The sequence below is a fragment of the Thamnophis elegans genome, chromosome 14 (assembly GCF_009769535.1).
Source record: "Thamnophis elegans isolate rThaEle1 chromosome 14, rThaEle1.pri, whole genome shotgun sequence".
Lineage (NCBI taxonomy): Eukaryota > Metazoa > Chordata > Lepidosauria > Squamata > Colubridae > Thamnophis > Thamnophis elegans.
In genome coordinates, this window is record NC_045554.1 from 12,966,629 (window position 1) to 12,984,359 (window position 17,731).

Genomic DNA, 17,731 nt, shown 5'->3' on the forward strand with positions numbered 1-17,731 from the left:
AGGTTTATCTCTGGCGTAACTCAGATGATAAAGGCTTGTTTGAATTTATATTATGTGTAGACTTTAGATTTAAAAATAGTTGACAAGACAATAACCACCATCCTGGGTCATTACTGTCCTGAGAGAAGAACCCATGAGGTTTCTTCTTCTCTTGCTTGTATGTCGTAATGTACTTTTATTTACACTCTTTGTCCTGCTTATAAATTTCTATGGGAAAGTTTTAATGCTATAAGAATCTCTCTATAAAAATGGTAGCATATTTCTGGAACGCCTCCGGCAATTTCAACCAAACCTGGTACATAGATGACTTACTCGCTGGAAAAAAATACTGTGGGAGTAAGACAGGTGTGTGTGTTCTGTTAAGATACAGCCTGTTGTGCCTTAAAATGGCTTCTACTGTACTGCCATGAAATAGCTTCTGCTGTACAGCATAGTGGAGTTGCTGTGGTAACAGCTTCACAGTACTCCACAAGGAGGTTCCCTCTGGTAAGGAAAAAATTAGAAATTATGTTTGGTCCGGACATTTTTCCTCTATGAATAAATACCTGGGCAATGCAGGGTTATTACCTAGTAAGATAATAAGAATAAGGCAGAATAAAAGAATAATAGCAACCGTTACTCACCTCTTCAGGGAATTCCTCACCCACTAGAGCCATGATCAAGGATGTTTTTCCCACTTGGGCTATAAGGGAGAGAAGCAATATAGTTACAGGCAATCCTTGTCTTATGACCATTCAGCAAACTCCTTGTTCAGACAAAAAACCCTTTTATTAATTGACTGTGAATTCTGCTCATTCATGTCCAGCAAAGTCTTTCGAGGGAGGATTTACAGTCACAGACCTTCTCTGGCTTGAAGAGCTGCCAGGCTGGTATCTGCAGAACTTGGCAAGGAGTCTTGGAGAGTCATGAACCAATTAAGCGAACTAATGGTCTCCTGCAAACTCCACTTTCCTTTTGCTCCTCTTTTGTTCCATATGGGAGGGGCCATTCATCGTCCACCTGTGGCCTTACTCCCAAATTGACCCCTGTTCTTTAGCTCTTCCCTTTGTCTGGCAACTCTTCGCATGCGCACACTGGGAACAGGCTCCTATTCTACTCTACTCTACTCCTTTCCTTTCCATATTTCCATTCCATTCCATATTTCCATTCCATTCCATTCCATATTTCCATTCCATTCTATTCCATTCCATATTTCCATTCCATTCCATATTTCCATTCTATTCCTTTCCATTCCATATTTCCATTCCATTCAATTCCATTCCATATTTCCATTATATTCCTTTCCATATTTCCAATCTATTCCATTCCATTCCATATTTCCATTCTATTCTATTCCTTTCCATTCCATTCCTTTCCATTCCATATTTCCATTCTATTCTATTCCATTCCATTTCATTCCTTTCCATATTTCCATTTCATTCTATTCCTTTCCATTCTATATTTCCATTCCATTCCATATTTCCATTCCATTCCATTCTTTTCCATTCCATATTTCCATTCTATTCTATTCCATTCCATATTTCCATTCCATTTCATTCATTTCCATATTTCCATTCTATTCTATTCCATTCCATATTTCCATTCTGTTTCATTCCTTTTCATATTTCCATTCCATTTCATTCCTTTCCATATTTCCATTCTATTCTATTCCATTTCCATTCTATTCTATTCCATTCCTTTCAATTCCATATTTCCATTCTATTCTATTGTATTCCATTCCATTCCAATTTCTACTCTACTCTACTCTACTCTACTCTACTCTATCACGTTCCAGCCAAAAGGAAATTAATGAATTGCCAGTCATGATCAGAGCTAGAGTTTGAAGCATCTAAGGCCATGACAGCGAACCTATGGCACGTGTGCCGGAAGTGGCATGCACAGCCATCTCTCTGGGCACGCGAACCGTTGCCTGTTGCTCTTTTGGGTTCTTTCCACGTGCAGAAGCGCTGGAAATTGGAAGAGCAGACAGCCGATGTGCATGCATGTTCTTTTGGTTTCTGGCACGCATGTGCGTACGAAGACCAGCTGGCGGGTGCACATGTGCGTGCCGGAAACCAGAAGATCATCTTCCAAGCACACACGCATGTGCATCCAGTGGCTGCTCTTGCGGTTTCTGGCACATACGTGTCCATGTGCACGCTCCCGTTTTGCCCCTCGGTGCCAAAAAGGTTTGCCAACACTGTTCTAGGAGGTACCCACCCCTGTTCTAAAACAATCTGTTTGCTCAGAGGAAAGACATTTTTTCTGAGATTGGCTCTAGAAGGGCATGAAACTAAGTGTTTGTAAGGCCTGCAGTCATATTCCTTTTGGGATCTTTGGCCTGCTACACAAACAATTATTTTTCTATGCTGTTTCATTAGTGAATAATTGGGAGGGGGAATAGGAAGGAGTAGAATTGTAGAATGTGTTGTTGTCAAAATAAAACATTCCTTTCTAGAGACCCAAGGTCATCTTTTGTCTCCGCACCTCTGCACCTGACCGGAACTAGATAGGTGGAAATGCCAGCATTGCAGAGGAAGATTGGACCATGTAATGGGCTTGTGGTTGTGGGGGCAAAGTCTTGAACTTTCAACTGGGAAGGAAATCCAGGAAACTTTCAGATTCGGGTTAATGTTAGCTTTCCAAATATCATCCAGAATTAAATCAGAGTTCAAGGCAAGAGCTTTCATCAAAGTTCCAATTTAATAAGAGAGACATGTTGGTACAAACTGTGGAAACCCAGGAAGCTTTCAGATTCGGGTATTCCACAGTTTGTACCAAACTTATTAAATTGGAACTTTGATGAAAGCTCTGCCTGGAACTCTGATTTAATTCTGGATGATATTTGGAACACTGACAGTGTTCGTCATGGAAGGCATCTCCATGGTAGAATGGTCATGTTCCCGAGAGAAGCTCCATCAAGTCAGCCATTAAAAAGAAAAAGTGGCAACATTGGAGCATCAGCAAGCCTTGGGGAAAAGCTTTCAGCTTTTATTTATGGAGAGGTTTTTGGACATTGTCCCCCAAAAGAGACTTATAGCCCAGTTTCGTATCTGAGTCACCACTTTTGTATTTTGAACAAATATCCGATTGATTGGCTTTAACATGAACACTGCAAGCTGATTTTTTGGGGGGCAGATTCAGGCTGTTAAATGGTCAACTGGGGCTCTGCAGCACTACTTCAGGTTTGATCCTATTAATTTAAAAAGATAGAAAAGGCTGCTTAAAATGAGTTGCAACTAGGTTAACAATGGTACTCTGACGTACTATGAAGAAGCCTTATTATAAAACTCCCAGACGGAATGGCTTTATTGGAAGAAATAAAAGGAAAAACAGAATCTCTCTCTCTCCTTCCAACTCTCTCTTTGCATCTCTCTCTTTCTATCTCTCTCTCTTTCCAGCTCTTTCTCCTCTCCTTCCCCCTCTTTCCCCCTCTCTCTTTCCATCCCTCTCTCCTCTCCTCCCTCTCTCCCTCTCCTTCCATCTCTCTTTCTATCTCTCTCTCCTCTGTCTCTCCCCTTTTATCTCTCTCCGCTCCTCCCTCTCTCCACCTCTCTCTCTCCTACCAACTCTCTCTTTGTATCTCTTTCTCTCTCTTTCCATCTCTTTCTCCTCTCCTCCCCCCTCTCCCTCCCCGCCTCTCCTTCCAACTCTCTCCTCCCCACCTCTCCTTCCAACTCTTTCCATCTCTCTCCTCCCATTCATTTCTCTCCTTCCATCTCTCTTTCCCCTTCCATCTCTTTTTCCATCTCTGCCTCCCCTGTCTCCTTCCATCTCTCTCTTTCCCCTTCCATCTCTCTCCTCCCTCTCCACAAGAAAAGAAAAGCAGGAAATGTTTTACCTCTCTGGCTTTCAAACAACTCATTCAGTCCCACCCTGATTTCACACCTAGATATTGACTTTTAATCATTTTCCTTCCTGAAAGGTTAGGATTTCTGTTCCGGACACTGAGTTCCTGTCTGCAGCTCCATGTCTGCAGAACAGTTTCTTCGCATGGACATTCTGTCTTTGCTCAAGAGGTTCCTCTCCTCCACATTATTATTTTAAAACCCACGAACAGCACGAGAAATAAATTGGGTGAAAGTGAGAGGAAGTGATTTCATTACCCTACTGGGTTCACTGAGTTTTTAATTGGGCCTTTCTACCCAAAAGACAAACATTATATATGCTTTATCAGTGGGAACTTGGGACAAGTTGCCATGGCCAACTCACTGCAGCCAACTCACCACAGGACAATGTAACAATTTCTTTTTCATCATTTAAAATAAAATTTAAAAATATTTTAATTTTTGCCATTCATATTTTATTCTGTCCCTCCTTTTGCATCCTTTCTTTAATGATTCCATCCCACCATTACTTTGATATTAGTGTGACTCTTGTCTTGCAGTGAGTTCTCCTGCAGCACGTTGGCCATGGTGAGTTGTCATATAGCACTTAGACTTATATACTGCTCCACAGTGCTTTTTCCAGCCCTCTCTAAGCAGCTTACAGAGTCAGCCTCTTGACCCCAACCATCTGGGTCCTCATTTCACTGACCTTGGAAGGATGGAAGGCTGAGTCATCCTTGAGCCGTTCGGGACCAAACTGCTGGTAGTGAGTAGTTAGCCTCAAATGCTGCATTACTAACCACTGTGCACCGTGGAAGGAAGGAAGGGGAAAAGGAAGGGCAATAGCCCTTAGACTTATATACCGCTTCAGAGTGCTTTACAACCCTCTCTAAGCAGTTTACAGAATCAGCCTATTGCACCCAACAATCTGGTTCCGTATTTTATCCACCTTGGAAGGATGGGAGGCTGAGTCAACCTTGAGCTGGTCAAGATCGAACTCCTGGCAGTAAGCAGTTAGCCTGAAATGCTGCATTGTAACCACTGTGCTCTGTGGAAGGAAGAAAGGAAGGAAGGGAGGAAGGAAGGAAGGAGGGAGGGAGGGAGGAAGGAAGAGCAATAGCCTTTAGACTTATATACCGCTTCACAGTGCTTTTACAGCCCTCTAGCTAAGTGGTTTACAAAGTCAGCCTCTTGCCCCCAGCAATCTGGGTCCTCATTTTACCCACCTTGGAAGGATGGAAGGCTAAGTCAACCTTGGGCCTGGTGAGATTCGAACTGCCAAATTGCAGGCAGCCGGCAGTCAGCAGAGGTAGCCTGCAGTACTGCACTTTAACCACTACACCACTGCGGCTCCATGGGCTCTATATCAGGGGTGTCTCAACCTTTGGCAACTCTAAGGTTGTGCCCTTCGACTCCCCAAATTTCCTACCCCCTCGGCCAACAACCCTTTGTTCAATGAGAAGCTCAAAGTTACAATGACCTTTGAGAAACTGATTTACAGCCTGTCTTAGCAATCAGTGCATACTGTATTGTCTTAACAATCATCGCACTACAGATCCTCACAATCACTTAATCACCATTTGAGCGCTGGCTCGCATTGACCATCGGTTGCAGCATCCCGCAATAATCACACAGTCGCCATCTGCAGCTGCATTTATTGAACAAGCCGTATGATTTGCGTAAAGAAAAATTAATACGACCGAATGAAAAAAATTAAAAATGAATTTTAGGAAACACGGTGGAAAAACTGAATCTGTCTTGGCTTCTCCCTGCAATGATTTACAACAAGAAATCTGGGCCCCAATCATCGGTCGTAAGTGGAGGACAATTCGTATTCCCTCCTTTATCCAAAGATGACTTAGACATGATATAAAGGAAAGTTTTTTTTTTACATCTGCAGCAGATTTTCCAACCTATTTTTCCTATCATTACCTGCAAAGTAGCGAGCCCAGAGGGAACAAACCTTCAGGTCACCATTTACTCTTGTGCAAACAATCCTCCATAAACTACCTCTGCCTCAGATGACTCTGGAAAGTAGCAAGGGAACTGAGATGATCTCCACATTGCAACTGAGATGGTCCCCTCAGATGTGAGATCTGAACCTCCTCATCCCCCTCTCAGCTACTATAATACAAAAAGTTGCTCTTCTCCGTCATTTCGTTCCTGATCGCTCATTTATTCTGATTGTTCAGAATAAGAGAAATGGAAGGGACCTTGGAGGTCTTCTAGTCCAACCTCCTGCTCAAGCAGGAGACCCTAGCCCACTTCAGACAAATGGTTATTTTCTTCTTTAAAAACTCCAGTGTTGGAGCACCCACAACTTCTGGAGGCAAGTTGTCCCACTGATTATTTGTTCTGACTTTTAGCAAATTTCTCCCTAGTTCTAAGTTGTTTCTCTCCTTGATTAGTTTCCATCCGTTGCTTCTTGTCCTGCCCTCAGGTGCTTTGGAGATTAGCTTGACTCCCTCTTCTTTGTGGCAGCCCCTCAAATATTGGAAGACTGCTTTAATGACACCCCTTCTTCTTTTCAATAATTACTGCAACCATTCTTTATGTATCTATGTATCTATCTATGTAGCTAGCTAGCTAGCTAGCTACTGTATGTATGTATGTATGTATGTATGTATGTATGTATGTATCTCTCTCTCTCTCTCTCTCTACCTATCTCTATCTATCTAATCCATCATCTCTCCCTCTCTCTCTCTCTCTCTCTCTCTCTCTCTATCTATCTATCTATACATATCTCTCTCTCTCTCTCTCTCTCTCTCTCTATCTATCTATCTATCTATCTATCTATCATATCTCTCTCACTCTCATTAATATATTTTCTATCTTACAAAACCACATCCAGTAGCATTCTATGTTATCTTAAACTATTTTCTATAAGTTGTTCTACCTTTTCTCCAGGATTCTGATTATAAATGGATTCTGACATAAGTGAACTAAGAAATAATGTAAGCGTTTAGCAAAGATTAAATATGAATGAAAAATTCAATATTAGTGCCAAAGAGTTGCAGCAACCTGAAAATACATATATATCAGCACCACAAGCCAGAGACCATAGTGTCAGATGAAAGATCCTGCTTTCCATATTATTTTGCAAAGAGCCTTTTAGAACAATTTTGCCAGATATCCTCTGCCCACGTCCTTCAGTTAGTCTATAAATTATAATCGGGTTGGACTGCTGCAGCAAAGATGTCAGGATATTTTAGGATCAGGTCTCTCGATTGGTATTTATTTATTTAATTACGAAATAAATACAAAACTGCTGTAATCTAGGACAATTTTTAGATTATGTCAGTTAAAAGCATATAAAATGAAGAAATTAAAGTGCTGAAGAATTGCCACATCACCCCTAGACTTAACAACTGTCAATAAGAAAGACTAAAAAAGTCTGGATAGTGGACATGACAGTACATGTCATAATCAAAATCCTGGAGAAAAGGACTAGAGAAGAACATACGGAAAATAGTTTAAGATAACATTGAATGTTACTGGATGTGGTTTTGCAAAAGGCAAAATATATTAATCAGATAGGTAGGTAGATAAATAGATGAGAGAGAGAGAAGGAAAGATGATAAATGATAGAGATGATAGATGATATAGATGATAAATAGATATCATGATAGAGAAATAGATAATAGATAAACAGACAGAGACAGACAGACTAAAAGAGAAAGAAGTGAATCATAAAATACAAAGATCTCCACATAGAAGTAGAATGACCTTGGCCAAAGAAAGAAAGGACCAATAGTGATTAGGCACCTGGGATGCAATCCCAAAATATCTGGAGCACCAATTGAACACCATCAACGTTGACAAAATCCCAATCAGTCAATTGCAGAAGATTGGCTTGACTTGGAACAGCTTACATCCCATGATCCCACCTTTAATGCCTTCAAACAACATCTGTCTTAACCCAGGTCCTTGGAAAGGACTTAAAGGGGGGGTGTAAAAATGTCAATTCCACTCCAAACATCTGGCTGACTATGCGATGAACCACAATCATATGTCAAATGCATATGCCTCCTTGACTTCCAACAACTCTGGACAGCTCACAGCCATTAAAAAATATAAAAACAATCAACAGATTAAAAAGATAAAGGCATGCAGTTTAGACATTAATGGACGTGTGTTGCGTTATTTTGAGGGGACAGCACATTTGCACCATTATACAAACTGTATTGGACCATAAGAAAGGCTGAGAGCCAAAGAATGGAGGCCTTTGAACTCTGGTGCTGGAGAAGACTCCAGCGAGTCCCTTGGACTGCAAGGCCATCCAACCGGTCAGTCCTAGAGGAGATGAACCCTGACTGCTCTTTAGATGACTGCTCTTTAGAAGGCCAGATCCTGAAGAGAAACTCAAAAGACTTTGGCCACCTAATGAGAAGGAAGGACTCCTTGGAGAAGAGCCTCATGCTGGAAAGACAGAGGGCAAGAGAAGAAGAGGACAACAGAGAATGAAATGGCTGGATGGAGTTACCGAAGCAGTCGGCGTGAGCTTCAATGGACTCCAGGGGATGGCAGAGGACAGGAAGGCCTGGAAAAATGTTGTCCATGGAGTCGCAATGGGTTGGACACGACTTCACAACTAACAACAACATACTCACTACTTTACATTGTAGCCAAGTGTCATTTCTTCAGTGTTGTTACATGAAAAGATATACTTCAATATTTACAAAACGTGAGGGGATGTACTCACTTCTGTGATACACTGTAAGATGGCAAGTGTGACAGAGCAAGGGATTGTCTTCCTTGCCAAGTGCCTGGGTGAAGGAGCAGGACTTTATGTCTCTTTTGAGCAACAACAGTGGGGCAGCCCTCTGGATATGGAGGGATGCGGGGGGGGGGGGCATCTTGCTGCTTTTGTTAAATAAATTGCTGCAGTTGTTAAATTAGTAACACGGTTGTTAAGGGAGTCTGGCTTCCCTGTTGACTTTGCTTATCAGAAGTTCGCAAAAGGGGACCACGTAACTCCGGGACACTACAATTGTCATAAACATGAGTCAGTCATCAAGCATCCCAAAGCAAATCACGTGACCATGGGGATGCGGACGTAAAAAATGGTCGTAAGTCCCTTTTTCCAGTGCCGTTATGACTTTGAATGGTCGCTAAAGGAACCTGTAAATCTAAGACTGCCTGTATTTGGGAATGGAATAGAAAATAGAATAGAATAGGAGAATAGAATATAATAGAATAGGAGAATAGAATAGAATAGGAGAATAGAATAGGAAATAGAATAGGAGAATAGAAACTAGAATAGAGTAAGAAATAGAATAGAATTAGAGAATAAATAGAATAAAATAGAATAGAAACGTATAGAATAGAGAATAAAATAGAAACTAGAATAGAGAATAGAATAGAGAATAGAATAAAACTAGAATAAAGAATAGAATAGAATAGAGAATATAATAGAAACTAGAATAGAATAGAGAATAGAATAGGAGAATAGAATAGAGTGGAAATAGAATAGAGTAAGAAATAGAATAGAATGGAAACTAGAATAGAGAATAAAATAGAAACTAGAATAGAATAGAGAATAGAATAGAATAGAGAATTGAGAATATAATAGAAACTAGAATAAAGTATAGAATAGAATAGAAACTAGAATAAAGAATAGAATGGAAACTAGAATAGAAACTAGAATAGAAAAGAAAATAGAATAGAATAGAGAATGGAATAGAAGCTGGAAGGGACCTTAGAGGTCTTCTAGTCCAGCCCCTTGCTCAAGCAGGAGAACCTGTACTACTACAGATAAGTGACTGTCCAATCTCTTCTTAAGAACCTCCACTGAGGTTCTCCTCTTAAGAACCTCCACTAAGCCGATCCTATGTTTATAGCAGAAGTTTGCTATACTGAAACACCCACAGCCACCCAGAACCCCAACGCATGGCATTATTTAATCAAAAGTACCCAGAGGGCGCCAACCCTGCAGCATTGAACCAGCAGAGAGGATGCTAAAGGGAGACAAGGCGGTTCTACCTGGCTTTACAGGTGGCGACTGGCACCTGAAATTGCACTTGGAAGCAAAACAGCCTCCTCACCCCTAAGCTGTGGGGATGAAGCAGAATGTGGGCAAACTGAGGTATGCCCAAACAGTGCAGCTGGCAAAGCAGAGGTGATACATGGGCACACTGAGGCATGCCCAGTCCTGCTTGCCCCTCCTGCATTTATAGACCGGTTGAAGGTTCCGGGTAGTCTCCAAGGGCAGCCCCATGCACAGAGCATTGCAGTAGTCAAGCCAAATTGGAGGACAGCCAAAGCAAGCAAGGGCCGCCCCTCCCTCTCTGGGATGCAGCTCTGCAACTCCCCATCCGCACGTCTCCCGATTCCACGCCTGACTCTCCTCCAAGGTCATTCACAGGCCTCCCGGCCCCGCCCACAATTCCTGGGCCCCGCCCACAGACCTCCTGACCCCGCCCCCTTTTCACCAGCCTACTACAAGACTCGCCCCCCCCCCCCCGAGACCCGGAGCGCTCATGCGGCGGCACTTCCCGCCGCCCCGATCCGGGCACGCCGCCCCCTTCCACGCTCTTACCTTCCCCCAGCAGGAGGATGCGCACGTCCCGCCTCATGCTCGCGGCTTCGGGCGGGGAGGCTGCAGCGATCGCTGCTCGCCCCGGCGCTTCCCACCCTTCTCGGCGCTGCTGCCGCCCTCTCGCTTCCGCTTCCGGCTTCCCAAACGGCGCCGCGCCCTCTGCGGCCGGAAGCTCAAACGGCAGCCTTTTTTGTTTTTAGCTTAGCTAAACGACACGGGTTGTGGGTTGAATCTGAATCGCGCTGGAAGGGACCAGGAGATTTTACTATTTCAGACAAATGACTGTCCAATCTCTTCTAAAAAAACCACCAGTGATGGAGTATGCACAACTTCTGCAGGTGACCCATCTACTGACTAATCAATCAATCAATCAATCAGAATAGAGCTGGAAAGGGACCTTGGAGGTCTTCTAGTCTGGCAGGGGGCTAGACTTCGGTCCCACTGGCTGCAAGTATCAGCTGAGCTGAAGTTTAGCAGGAAGAATTGCACTGCACTGGACTCTGCTGCGCTTGTATATATTGTTTCTCAAAGGGATGTTGGCTGGGAGATTTTGGGAATTGAAGTCCACACATCTTAATGGTACTGAGATTGAGAAACACTGATTTAATAATTTAGTGCAGAGAGGAGCAACCAAGATGATTAGGGGACTGGAGGCTAAAACATATGAGGAATGGTTGCAGGAACAGGGTATATCTAGTTTAATGAAAAGAAGGATTAGGGGAGACATGATAGCAGTCTTCCAAGATCTCAGGGGCTGCCACAAAGAAGAGGGGGGGGGGAACTATTCTCCAAGGCACCAGAGGGTAGAACAAGAAGCAATGGGTGGGTGGAAACTAATCAAGGAGAGAAGCAACTTAGAACTAAGGAGAAATTTCCTGACAGTTAGAACAATTCATCAGTGGAACAACGTGTCTCTAGAAGTTGTGAATGCCCCAACACTGGAAGTCTTTAAGAAGATGTTGGATAGCCATTTGTCTGAAATGGTATAGGGTTTCCTACCTAGGCAGGGGGTTGGACTAGAAGACCTCCAAGGTCCCTTCCAACTCTGCTATTGTTTTGTATAATAGATTAAATTGAATACAAAGCTTTATTGGGTTCATCTGCTTAACCATCTGCCAGCCTCTTGATTTCTGGCTCAACAATTCATTACAGGTAGTCCTCGACTTGAAACTGTTCATTTAGTGACCAAAGTTACAATGGTACAGAAAAAAATTGACAGGATTGTTTTTCACTCTTACAACCGTTGCAGCATCCCCTGTGTTCACATGATCAAGATTCAGCCGCTTGGCAACTGACTCATTTACAACAGTTGCTGTGTCCTGGGGTCATGGGATCCTCATTTGTGACCTTCTGAATCAATGGGGAAGCCAGATTCACTTAATGACCACATTGCTAACTTAAAAACTGCAGGGATTCACTTAACAGTGGCAAGAAAGGTGGTAAAATGGGGCAAAACTCACCTAAGTATCTCACTTAGCAACAGAAATGGTCTCAATTGTAAATCAAGGACTACCTGTACTTAGGATGAGAATTCTGGTCCAGGGCTGAGAGGGCAATGGCGAATATGATATTTCGGGATGTGGACTTCCCTGAATGTCCTGAACTCACCAAGAAAACAATGAGCTGAGGACGCAAGCCGGTCTTCTCCAGTTCACTGCAGTCTCCAGATGTGTGGTGGGAATGCAGCTGGTTAAGTTCCCAGCCATCCCTGAATATCTCTATGAAGTGTGGAATGATATTATCATAGCTCCTGACATCACATCGCTTGTGCAATGGTGCAACCCACACCATGCAATTGCAGAGATGCTTGTGTAACCATAAAAAGGTAGAGGTTCCCCTCGCACATATGTGCTAGTCTTTCCCAACTCTAGGGGGCGGTGCTAATCTTTGTTTCAAAGCCGAAGAGCCAGCACTGTCCGAAGACATCTCCGTGGTCATGTGGCTGACATGACTAAATGCCAAAGCTGCACGGAACGCTGTTACCTTCTCACCAACTGTGGTTCCTATTTTTCTATTTGCATTTTTTATGTACTTCTGAACTGCTAGGATGGCAGAAGCTGAGACAAGTAATGGGAGCCCACTCCATTAGGCAGTGCTGGGGATTCGGATTGCTGAACTGCCAACCTTTCTGATCGACCAGCTTGGCATCTTAGCTACTAAGCCACCAGGTCCCTGTCTTGTGTAACAATGCAAATGTTCTAATTAGAGAAAAAAATTCTCAGAGTTTTTGTAAGCAGCACCAAAAACCTTGTTATCTATCCCCATGATTGCATTTTGACGTTTGGCACTTTTTCAATCCACACCTCTGTTGATGGTATTTTCTTTTTCCATCCATCCATCTACTTCTCCATCCATCCATCCATCCATCCATCCATCCATCTTACCAAGATGCCCCAACAAAATTTCAAGGAACTTCTCTGGAATAAAATTGCTTGAATATATTATTCAACTATCTGGATACCCATACTTTTGTGATGAAACTATGTGATCGGGCAATGCAGGAAAAATCTGATTCACTCCGATGGCTCAGTCGCGGTCGATGATTGAAACACGTAAGGGAATATCACTCCCACTGCCGGAAGCAGTTCCATAGGTGGAAGGCATAGACATTTTGGTGAGGTACTAATGTTTAGTACTGTTAAGGAGCCCCAGACCACTCCCGAGTGAAGGAGTGGAACGTTTTCCAGTTTGAACTGAAGTAACAGAATGTAAGACAACTGGCAGTTGGAACAGAGTTCTTTTCAGGTGGGGAGGGGGAGTACAACTCCTTGGCATCAGAGTGTGCTAATTACTGTATAAGAATTACTAATGATCTGTTAGTCATTTTGAAAAATCCTTTCTTAGCGAGCACCTAGAAGCCGAGAGGAACGTATGTGCCAAATTTTAAGTTTGTAGGCTTTATGGTTCTGGAGATTTCGTGATGAGTGAGCGGTACTTGGCTTTTATATATATGATTGAAATAAAGAGAAACAGTCAGATTTCATTCTGAAGTGTTTGGGAGGAAAATACCTCATTGGGCAGCTAAGATCCCATCTAAGGTTCACTTAACAACTGCTTAACAGCTGATGCAAAAAAGGGTCATAAAATCAAGCATGACTCATTTAACAACCACTTTGCTTAGCAACATGAATTATCCTCCCAATTGTGGTCATAAATCAAGGATTACCTATTTTCCATTCCAAAATGTCTCCTTTACTCCAGTATAGACTAATGGACATTTGTAAAAACAGCTAACTCCAATCTTAGGGAAATCTTGAATCAGAAAGCAAAATTGAATAAAAAAAGAATCCTTATCTATTCACTACCAATATTTCATCATTTAGCTATACCAGTTGCTATCCAAAAAGCCAGATATGTTGTTTCTGTTGTGCTCATGAAATTAAATGATGTGTTTTTAGCCTTTGGGAGAATTCCTAAGTCAAGACAGAATGTTTGTAGCTCTTTGCAATTCTTGTATTTGCATATTTTTTTTTAAAAAAAAAGCAAACTTATTTTGTTTGGAAATGAAAGATGAACTGGGACATGAAGGATTATTCTTTAAAGGGAAATACATAGCAGGCAATAACTCTACAACGAAGCTCGAGAACAAATGGAAATTACTTGACAACTTCAACAGATTCAGGTGACCCAGAAATTCTGTCATGTGTAATTTGTATAGCAATTAGTGACAACCAGGTTTGCAGATTAACAACTCATGCACACACATTTCTTTTGCAAATGGACTTATAACGGCTTCTGGGGAGGAAAGCTGTGGTAAATCTAGACAGCATACTAAAAAGCAGAGGCATCACTCTGCCAACAAAAGTGCGTCTAGTCAAGGCTATGTTTTTCCCAGTTGCAATATGGCTGTGAAAGTTGGACTATAAGGAAGGCTGAGCACCAAAGAATAGAGAGGCCTTTGAACTCTGGTCCTGGAGAAGACTCCTGCGAGTCCTTTGGACTGCAAGGCCATCAAACTGGTCGGTTCTAGAGGAGATCAACCCTGACTGCTCTTTAGAAGGCCAGATACTGAAGAGGAAACTCAATGCTTTGGCTACCTAATGAGAAGGAAGGACTCCCTGGAGAAGAGCCTCATGCTGGGAACGATGGAGGGCAAAAGAAGATGGAGACGGCAGAGAATGAGGTGGCTGGATGGAGTCACCAAAGCAGTCAGCATGAGCTTAAATGGACTCCAGAGGATGGTAGAGGATAGGAAGGCCTGGAGTAACATTGTCCTTGGGGTTGCGATGGGTCGGACACGACTTCGCAACTAACAACAACAGAAAGAACAATTGCAGCCGGAGTTTGAAAGTTTCTCTGGCAGAAAAGTTACTACAATTAATGATTTTTACTCCCAGAGAAAGCAGTGGTGGGTTTGGCCGAACTGGCACTGGAACAGGCAGCAACCCAGGCCTTCCATGCTCCTGCACCAGTTCTCCGGGTGGCACCAAAGGCCCCGCCATCTTGTTTATTGCTTCTGCGCATGCGCAGAACAATTTTTATTGCACTGTGCATGCGTGCGTGTGCGTGCACGCATGGCACACCTGCGAGCTAACCATCAGAAGTGACTGCCAGAACTCAACCCTGAAAGAAAGGCACCAAAAGACACCATGAATAAACAGTTCCAAACTATTTTATTATATCTGCCCCAAACTGCTGTTTTTGAATCCTTGCGTATCGTATTTTAGATTCCTCTTTCAAAATTCTGTGCTGCCGAGCAATTACAGGGAGCAAACAAAAAAACCCCAATTTGTGAATAAAATAAATGTGGATCCATAGATCAAAAAGAGATCACTAGGTCAAAATTGATGGATGGAATTATCTCCAGAGAGCTACATGGACGAACTAACTGAATCAAAACCTTTGTAAGAACTCCCTTTAATGGATATAATTTTGGGAAGCCCAGGTAACCAAATGCTATATAAAACCCAATCTATTAATTACTCTTGCTCCTGCTTTGGGTTGTAATATCCACTTGCACTAAAGGAGACCTAGAAATGTCTAGAAATGAGGCAGTTCACCAAACCTCTCCCCAATTCATCTTCCTGTTCTTCCCCAAACATCGCCGACAAAGGTCTTCTAATTATTGTGATGTGTTATAGCAGTGTTTTCTTAAGCTTGGCAACTTTGAAGAGGTGTGGACTTCAACACCCAGAATTCCCCAGGAGGCATAGGATAGCTGGCTGGGGAATTCTGGGAGTTTGAAGTCCACAACTTTTCAAAGTTGCCAAGCTTGAGAAAACACTGTGCTAGAGTTATTCTTTCCATTTCAGGAATCCGAAAATACTTTCTCCAGCATTTTAACCTCTGGACGCAAGTCATGCCTTGTAGATGCCTTAAGGCTGACTTTAATTTTAGGGCTGGATATTCCACAGGACAAATGGAATCTCTGCAATGTGCGTTTTCTAAATTCCAGGAGCTCAAGAACTGCCATTCAAGACGCCCTCTGTAAACTTTTCACCAAAGCTTTGGAAACAACTGGTGATTGTTCTTTCCAAATGTGGCAGTACGCCTCTCTGCTGATGGTTGGCAAATCTCTGGCAACCTGGCCCTACCTCCCTGATATCTAAAACTGTAGATGTCGGTCCCTGCTTAGAAGGTAGCAGCAGAAGAGGCGATCAGAAGGAGGGGTCACCAAAGCCAACTTCTAGCTGGACTTGTTTGACCTCCTGCAGGAGATCAGGGTTGTCCAACTCCAGCTGCAACAGAAGGGAAAATGGCTAACTTAAACATCTGTCAAATATACTCAAAGAAGGAAAGGGCCGTAATCCTACTTCAAATGAAAAATGCCTCGTTAGTATGTATGTATACCTAAATAGCTAGATGATAGACAGACATATATGCGCGCACACACAGTATGTGTGTGAAAGCCAGCTAGCTGATAGACATACACACACAGAATATATGTATGTGTGCGTATGTATATGTATAAACGGCTATGTGTGTGTATATTCCAGCATAACTCTGGAATGCCTCGAGCAATTTCAACCAAACTTGGTACACAGATGACTTAATATCTGTAGAAAAGGACTGTGGGGGTAAGACCACTCCTAAAGCCCCTCAGAGTGTGTGTTCTGTTATGATACAGCCCCTTGTGCCTTAAAATGGCTTCTACTGTACTGTCGTAAAATGGCTTCTACTGTGCAGTGCAGTGGCATTGCCATGGTAATGGCTTCACAGTACTCCATAAGGGGGCTCCCTCTGGTAAGGGGTGAAATCCAACATTAAAAATTACGTTTGGTCCGGACATTTTCCCCCTATAAATAAATACCTGGCCAACAGTAGTGTGTGTTGGATGGATGGATGGATAGATGGATAGATAGATAGACAGATAGATAGATAGATGGATGCATAGATAGATGCATAAATACATACATAGAGGTATAGATAGATAGATAGATAGATAGATAGATAGATACATGATAGATAGATAGATACATGCATAGATGCATGCATACATACATACATAGCTACATACATAGCTACATACATAGATAGCTACATACATGGATAGCTACATAGCCAAATAGATACATACATAGACAGATAGATACATACATAAATAGATACATACATAGATAGATGCATAGATAGATAGATAGATAGATAGATAGATAGATAGATAGATAGATGCACAGATGCAAAGATATAGATAGATTGATATGACATGATATATATAGATATATATAAATATAGTGTTATCAACAATTTAACAATAACAAAGACAACAACAAAAAAATGTGTACAAAAGTGAACGTTCAACATTGCAATAGCACTGAAAAAAGTGACTTATGAGCGTTTTTTAGAGTTATGACCTTTGCAGCATCTTCAGTGATTATGTGGTCAAGATTCAGGTGCTTGGTGACTGGATCACATTTATGATGGTCGCAGTGTTTTGGGGGTCAGGTGAATCCCTTTTTGTGACCTTCTGGCAAGCCAAGTGCACGGGGAAGGCAGATTCCCTCAACAACCAGGTTACCAACATCGACGGCAACGATTCGCTTAACAACTGTGGCAAGGAAAGTCGTAAAACGGGGCCAAGGTCACTTCCTACAGGTCATACTTAACCACAGAAATATTGGCCACTGGAACCCCTCGGACGCTGCAACCGTCATAAATACGAATCGGTTGCCAAGCGCTTGAATTTTGATCAGGTGACCGTGGGGATGTGGCTGTGTGAAAAACACTCATAAGTCATTTTTTTCAATGACGTTATAATTTCCAAGGGTCACTAAGCAAACTGTTGTAAGTTGAGGACTCCCAGTACTGGGAAAAGCTTCAGAGATTTTCACCCTTCCAGAGATCTGATAAGCTTGAACAAGGGGGGAAGAAAAATGTGACCAACCTTGACAGCGTATTTATAGGACTGTTCGGCCTCCAGTTGCCTTCCGCCCTAAGGGGGAAAAAA

The 17,731-nt window shown here is 42.5% G+C and overlaps 2 protein-coding genes across 4 annotated transcripts in view; both read right to left on the minus strand.

Moving 5' to 3' along the window:
* RHOT2 (ras homolog family member T2) overlaps nt 1–10,461 on the minus strand; it is a 42,216-nt gene extending 31,755 nt beyond the window's left edge. For both annotated transcript variants that reach the window (XM_032230969.1, XM_032230968.1), the window contains exons 1-2: nt 10,345–10,461; nt 624–682 (exon numbers count right to left, since the gene is read on the minus strand). In XM_032230969.1, the coding sequence (XP_032086860.1) occupies nt 624–682; nt 10,345–10,381 (96 nt within the window). In that variant the 5' untranslated portion in view covers nt 10,382–10,461. The remainder of the gene's footprint in view (nt 1–623; nt 683–10,344) is intronic.
* A 4,477-nt stretch (nt 10,462–14,938) lies between these two features.
* CFAP70 (cilia and flagella associated protein 70) overlaps nt 14,939–17,731 on the minus strand; it is a 58,437-nt gene continuing 55,644 nt past the window's right edge. For both annotated transcript variants that reach the window (XM_032231462.1, XM_032231460.1), the window contains 2 exons: nt 17,669–17,716; nt 14,939–16,022 (listed from right to left, as the gene is read on the minus strand). In XM_032231462.1, coding sequence (XP_032087353.1) covers nt 15,942–16,022; nt 17,669–17,716 — 129 coding nt within the window. In that variant the 3' untranslated portion in view covers nt 14,939–15,941. The remainder of the gene's footprint in view (nt 16,023–17,668; nt 17,717–17,731) is intronic.